Below are 7,656 nucleotides of genomic sequence, written 5' to 3'. Positions count from 1 at the left end.
GAAACATGACTCCTGTCAGTCGATATTACGGCGGATGTTGTGAGTATTTCACCTAAATGCAAAGCATGAATAGAGCAATTCCCAATGAACGTGCTCAAAGCACTTTATTCAGGGTCCCAAAAAAACACTTACCATACAGGATGAAACGTGCCTCCTTGTTATTGTATTTTGCCATCCGCGTTTATGAGTAAATCTCACTAAACTATTAACCAGACTATAGATAGTATGCAGATGACGTCACTCAGGCCTTTGTTATTGTTTTTGCCATCCGCGTTTGTGAGTTGTTCTCACTAAACTGTATTAACCAGACTATAAAAGTTCATGGTTACACAGAGTTTGTGTGTTGGTCCGTTATACTTCCGGATGGCAATGTTGTGAACTCCTTGGCCAAGCGCATTCTATCTATAAACGTTCAAGGTTATACTTATTTTTATGTGTTGGTCCGTTATAATTCCGGATGGCAATGTAGTGAGTTTCTTAGACTACCGCATACTATCTATAGCCCACATGTCAATAGAACCAACAAATGGATATTATCGATCGTGTATAGAGTGTTGGTCCGTTATACTTCCGGATGGCAATGTTGTGAGCTTCTTAGCCAAGTGCATACTATCTATACAAAGTAATCGCCCGGTTAAGAAACTCACAGCATTGACATCCGGAAGTGTAACGGACCTACACACAAAACTATGTGTAACCTTGAACGTTTATAGTCTGGTTAATACAGTTTAGTGAGAATTACTCTTAAACGCGGATGCCAAAAAGCAAAAACAAAGACCTGAATGACGTCAACTTCATTCTATCTTTCGCCCACATGTTCTTACACCCAACAAATATATTATATTATCTATTATGTATAATTAAAAAAAAAAAAAACAACCGCGCCTCTGACAAAATCCCATTCTTTCCCCAGTCAATAACAACAACCTTGGGAAACAGATCAAGAATGTAATTAGCGACGCCATTACGGCTGCCGCTACCTCAACTGATGAAGGTAATCACATTGTTATTATTATTATTATTATTATTATTATTATTATTATTATTATTATTATTATTATTATCATTATCATTATTATTATTATTATTATATTATTAATTTATTATTATTATTATTATTATTATTATTATTATTACTTATTATTATTATTATTACTATTATTATTATTATTATCATTATTATTATATCATTATTATTATTATCATTATTATTATTATTATTATTATTATTATTATTATTATTATTATTATTATTATTATTATTATATTATTATTATATTATTTATTATTAATTTATTATTATATTATTATTATTATTATTATGTTGGGCAGTGTTGTGTCTTTTATCACTTATATATGTTTTCCGAGTTGCTTTCTGTCTTTGTCTTGGAATGGGATTGGTTTGTTTTGTCCTGGCCCTTGCCGGTGTTCTTAGCTGAGGGGGACTCAGCCAAATGTGTAGTATTCGTATTGGGAGATGATTATTTTTCATTGTAACTCATCTCTTTGTTATTTATTGTGTTATATTTTCTGTGTTGGATACAATCTGTAAACATTTGAGTGTGTTCCTTATAAAGGGATTCTTAGGTAACCATACTAAGTAATAAATGGGGGTCTTGATAGCTCAGTTGGTAGAGCACTTGCATCCCACGCGAAGGGACCGTGATCGATTCCGGTTGCAGTCGAACTTTTTTCTGCCCCCCCCCCCCCCCCCCCCCCCCCCGTCCACCCAGCAGTGATTGGGTAGCTGTGTCTGTTGTTAGATCTGGCGGAAAGTACTTTGCGATAGACTAGCGTCTTATCCAAAGGCTAGCAATCAATTGCGAAGTCCTAGGTTTGATTGTTTTTGCCAAAATGAGGGTCATTTTAATCGATCGATATTTGAAGGACGAGTTTTCTGGCCAAATTTTAAAATAATATGGGTTTCTCCAGAGTCAGGCAGAGTAGTTTACCATATGAAAACATTGTAAATTTCCCAGGGTTACAAAAGTTGTTGAACAAGCCGCGACTGTTTGCTGGCAACAACAACTTGAAGGATCTCAGGATCAGATCTCTGGCTCGGTTCTTGGACACGCTGGGGTTTTCAACGAGTGTGGACAGACTTACGTCCGTGTTCCAGGGAATTCAGGTGAGATGTTAAAACATTGAGCTTTTATATAGATAGTGTGCGCTTGGCCAAGGAGTTCACAACATTGCCATCCGGAAGTATAACGGACCAACACACAAACTCTGTGTAACCATGAACTTTTATAGTCTGGTTAATACAGTTTGGTGAGAACAACTCACAAACGCGGATGGCAAAAACAAGAACAAAGGCCTGAGTGACCACATCTGCATACTATCTATCGATAGTTCGAAGATTACGTCACTCAGATCTCTGTTATTGTTTTTTTTTTTGCCATCCGCGTTTATGAGTAATGCTCACTGAACTATATTATCCCGACTATAAACGTTCATGGGTACACACAGTTTTGTGTGTTGGTCCATTATACTTCCGGATGGCAATGTTATCAGCTTCTTAGCCAAGCGCATACTATCTATAGGGCAATAACTAAATGAGATCAAAGCGCTTTACAATGTGTTCCTGGCCAACAGCAAGACTTAACATGTAGAATGGGACATGCCGCCTGTTAGGCGATATTACAATTTTTTTTCGGATAGAAACAACGTTTAACGGCCAGGTACTCATTTTACACCTGAGTACGGTGAGAGAATGTGAGTAAAAGAGCATTTCCAATGATTCAACTATGCGCCGAGCTAGGCTCGAACCCAGGACCTTCCGATCCGAAAGCGAGTGTCATACCACAAGACCACATAGCCGCATAGATATATGAGCATTTGTATAGAGCTATATCATCTACTAATCGTGCTCAAAGCGCTTTACAAGGGGTCCCAAGCCAACAGCAACACTAAACCAGTTGGCCGAGAAAATGAATCCTGTAAGGACGAGAGACGCATGCGCACAACCAACATGACGTTCTCTCTCTTATAACTTTTCCGCCGGTGACGTCACAGACTATGGGTGACGTCCAATCAAGGGACGCTACTCATCCGCTAATCTCATTCCCTATATTGTTACACCTGAGTTCCGGGGAGAGAATATGAATAAAGAGCTTTTTCTTGGGACTCAACCTTGCACCGTTCAGAGCTGGGACTCGGACCCATACCCTACCGATCTGGAGGCGATTGTCATACCACGCAAGATCCCCCCCCCACACACACACACAACTTCCCCTCCCCCGCCTCTGTCCACGAAGCAATGATTGGGGAAATTGAGTCGGTAAAATCTGGCAGAAAGTACTTTTCTATAACCTGGCGTCCTATCATGGGAGTAGCAGGTAATTCCTAGTGTCCTTTTTTACCCTATACAAAGGGGGATAAACTCCAGCTCCATAGGCTTTTTTGGTTATTCTTAGAATACCCTTTTTTAGGTTGGTAACATTTACTATATGCTGCCTCTTTCTTTTTCCTTGGTCCAGACCTTATCCAACTACAAGGCGTGTATGAACCCATACCAAATGGCAGACGACAAACTCAGGGACGCTCTCAGGGTACAGGGAAAGAGCAGCACTGGGACCAGGGCAGAGCTGGTAGACCGATTCCTGGCCAGGGAGGACAGTAAGGAGTCATATCTAAACTGAGCTTTTATATAGAGCAATATTCACTAAATGTGCTCAAATCGCTTTACAGGTGGTCCATGGCCAACATTTAGGACGGTGTTAGGCGAAAAAAAATTTTTAATTTCGGACAGAGACAACGCTGTTTACGGCAAAGTACTCATTTTACACATGAGTAAGGTGAGAGATTGTGAGTAAAGAGCCTTTTCCAAGGACTCAACTATGCGCCGAGCGAGAAGGGACCCCAGGACCATCCTATCCAAAAGCGAGTGTCATACCACTAGACTAAATAGCCGCTGTTGGGGGTCCAGATAGCTCAGTTGGTAGAGCACTCGATTCACACGCAAAGGGACCGAGATCGATCCCGGGAGCAGTCGAAACTTTTTCTGACCCCCCTGTCCAACCAGCAGTGAATGGGTAGCTGAGTCTGAAAGTACATCAACATCATCATCATCATCATCATCATCATCAATATCACCACTACCACCACCAATACCACTACTAACTCCCCCTTGACCATACCAATCCAACGTGTACTGTACCTTCACCTCGTTTCTCCAGCCTGCATGACACTATCTCTGGGCCTACCCGAGGAGATGTACTGTAAGATGGACGAGCAATGCATGGGCGTGGAGTGCTGCCTCACCATCAAACTCTTCGTGTTCCAGAAGAACTTCCGGTTCTACACGCGATACGACCCCTGTGGCACGCAGCTCATTGTGGGCATTGATGACGTGTACGAAACAACCATCGGACCCAACCTGGACATGGACGATATCTATGGAGGTGAGTCATCATGTTATACATGTCACCTATCACCCAATATAGGGTGGGGTGGGGTCGGCGGGGGGGGGGGGGTGGAGTCCGATGGCTCTGTTGGTAGAGATTTTAATAAAAAATGAACTTGAACGTTTATGGCTCAGTTGGTAGAGATTTTTATATAAATGAAGTTAAACATTTATATAGTGAAATAGCCACTAAACGTGCTCAAAGCGCGTTTCAAAGGGTCCCTGACCAAAAGCAACACTTAAAATATAGAACGAGACATAACGCCTTTTGGGCGATATTACAATTTTTCCGACAGACAACGCTGTTAACGACCAGGTCCTTATTTTCAACCTGATCATGGTGAGAGAATGTGAGTAAAGAGCCTTTTTCTAAGGACTCAACTATGCGTCGAGATTGTCGTCTAACACCAGTGCCTGCTCCATCGTAATTTGCCAGTATGATGTCCTTTTACACTCTTTTGTTCCTTCTACAGGCTTCTCTGATCTGACGTTAGCAACTGGAATCAAAGAGGCCACTCTGAATGCCGAGCTATTTCTGAAGTAAGTCTGATGTGTGGAAGGTCTATAAATAGGAATTCAACTAGATTCGAACATTTTGTCGATTTCCTTGATGAAATAATATAATATAAGGGGGGTCCAGACAGACATGTTGGTAAATAAAGCACTGGCTTCATAAGCAAGGGGGTCCCGATAGCTCAGTTGGTAGAGCACTCGCTTCACACGCAAAGGGACCGACATCGATCCCGGGTGCAGTCGAGATTATTTTCCAACCCACACACCCCTACGTCCGACCAGCAGAGATTGGGTAGCTGGGTCTATTAGATCCGGTGGAAAGTACTTTGCGATAGACTAGCGTTCTACCTAAAGGGTAGCAAGCAATTGCTGTTGTTTGTTTCACGCTATAGAAACCGGGATAAACTCCCGTTCCATGGGCCTAAGCATCCATTCAACGTGCAGTCGAGACTTCTTTTCTTTTTTTTTCACCAATCCTTCTATCCACCGAGCAGTGGGGCTCCCAATAGCTCAGTTGATAGAGCACTCACTTCACACGTAAAGGGATGAAGATCGATCCCGGGTGGAGTCGAGTTGTTTTTTTTTTATGTATATGTTTTTTTGTGGCCCCCTGTCCTCCCAGCAGTGATCTCGTGGATAAAAAAAAAACAAAAAACTATGCGATAGACGAGCGTCCTGTCCTAAGGATAGCAAACAATTGCTATTGTTCGTTTCACGCTCTAGAAAACGGGATAATATACGGCTCCATTAGCCTAATGGCTCTGAGGAACTACTTTCTATGCACCAAGCAATGATTTGGTAGCGAAGTGGGTTAAATTTGGCCGAAAGTATTTTACGACAGACACGCGTTCTATCAAAAGGACAACGAGAGGTTGTCCGGTTTAGGATATAGATAGAATGCGCTTGGCCAAGGAGTTCACAACATTGCCATCCGGAAGTATAACGGACCAACACACAAACCATGTGTAACCATGAACTTTTATAGTCTGGTTAATACAGTTTAGTGAGAACAACTCACAAACGCGGATGGCAAAAATAATAACAAAGGCCTGAGTAACGTCATCTGCATACTATCTATAGAAACCGGGAGAAACTTCGGCTCCGTCGATCCCATTGATGATATGCGTTTAAGTAAAATACTTTTCCGATCTACCCGCCAGATTAATCGTAGCAACCAACTCGAGAATGATCTGTAACCTTTAATGTTTATAGATAGTATGGGCTTGGCTAAGAAACTCACAACATTGCCATCCGGAAGTATAACTGACCAACGCACAAAACTATGTGTAACCTTGTACGTTTATAATCTGGTTAATAGATAGTTCGAAGTTGACGTCACTCAGGTCTTTGTTATTGTTTTTTGCCATCCGCATTTATGAGTAGTTCTCACTAAAATGTATTAAGCTGACTATAAACCTTCATGGATACACACAGTTTTATGTGTTGGTCCGTTATACTTTCGGATGACAATGTTATGAGCTTCTTAGCCAAGCGCATACACTCTATACAGTTTAGTGAGAATTACTCATAAACGCGGATGGCAAAAAACAATAATGAAGGCCGAAGTGACGTCAGCTTCAGAGAATTAAAATGAAAAACTAATCACCCAAATGGCGCTCTTATAACAATAACAATGAGTCGAATGACGTCATCTTCATTCATGTTCTGAAATAATTGGTTGAAATAATGATAAACAAATAGATGTCTTCACTATGTCGGAGGTAAACAAAAAGAAAACAAAAACAAAACAAGCAAACAAAAAACAGCAAGCCATAGACTCCACGTATATAGTGCTAACTATTGAAACCAACTGAATGTAATGATGTTAATTCAAATGTTAACTTTTATAAACAAAATATTCTTATTATCATTATTATTAACAAGGACACAGAGATTCTTATTATTAGTTATATTTGCAGGGTCGTTAAAGACATGGATCCTGAAATGTTGATTTAACTATAATGTACACAAATGATCATAACAGCTTTTAAAGGAGAGCATGTATTAAAAATAATAATGATAAACAAGGAACGGTTCGGGTTAATAACCCTTCTTCAACAATTAACAAACAGTTAAAACGTTATAGACATGGATGTTAATATGTTGATTAAATAATGTAAACAAATGATCATAACAGCTTTTAGAGAAGCACATGTAATAATAATAAACAAAGAACGGTTCGGGTTAAAAACCCTTCTTCGGCCATTAACAAACACACATAAACGTTAATGACATGCACTAGCGCTGATATAACCTCAACGTGTTGCAAGATCAGTAAAACCATTAAAAACAAACAAACATTGTATGTTAATATTTTGATTAAATCATATACAAGAATGAATGGAACATCTTCAGAATTAGAAGAAAAAAATAACAAAATCTCTTTTAATTCAATACTTTTTCCACCCACACAGAATCTCACTTGATTCAACACTTTTCCACCCACACAGAATCTCACTTGACTCAACACTTTTCCACCCACACAGAATCTCTCTTATTTCAATACTTTTCCACCCACACAGAATCTCTCTTAATTCAATACTTTTTCCACCCACACAGAATCTCACTTGATTCAACACTTTTCCACCCACACAGAATCTCACTTAATTCAATACTTTTCCACCCACACAGAATCTCTTTTAATTCAATACTTTTCCACCCACACAGAATCTCTCTTGATTCAATACTTTTCGACCCACACAGAATCTCTCTTCGTTCAATGTTTTTCCACCCACACA

At 39.9% G+C, this 7,656-nt stretch overlaps 1 protein-coding gene across 1 annotated transcript in view; it reads left to right on the top strand.

Annotated features, from left to right (window-relative positions):
* LOC144971903 (uncharacterized) overlaps positions 1–5,140 on the top strand; it is an 8,180-nt gene extending 3,040 nt beyond the window's left edge. The window contains exons 3-7 of the mRNA XM_078912974.1: positions 914–994; positions 1,980–2,128; positions 3,480–3,618; positions 4,179–4,403; positions 4,879–5,140. Coding sequence (XP_078769100.1) covers positions 914–994; positions 1,980–2,128; positions 3,480–3,618; positions 4,179–4,403; positions 4,879–4,949 — 665 coding nt within the window. The 3' untranslated portion in view covers positions 4,950–5,140. The remainder of the gene's footprint in view (positions 1–913; positions 995–1,979; positions 2,129–3,479; positions 3,619–4,178; positions 4,404–4,878) is intronic.
* Positions 5,141–7,656: the final 2,516 nt, after the last annotated feature.

The sequence above is a fragment of the Berghia stephanieae genome, chromosome 4 (genome assembly GCF_034508935.2).
Source record: "Berghia stephanieae isolate SIO BIC M18660-M18661 chromosome 4, UCSD_Bste_1.3, whole genome shotgun sequence".
Classification (NCBI taxonomy): Eukaryota; Metazoa; Mollusca; class Gastropoda; order Nudibranchia; family Aeolidiidae; genus Berghia; species Berghia stephanieae.
Note: the sequence above shows the minus strand (reverse complement) of the source record. Positions and strands in the feature narration are given on the sequence as shown.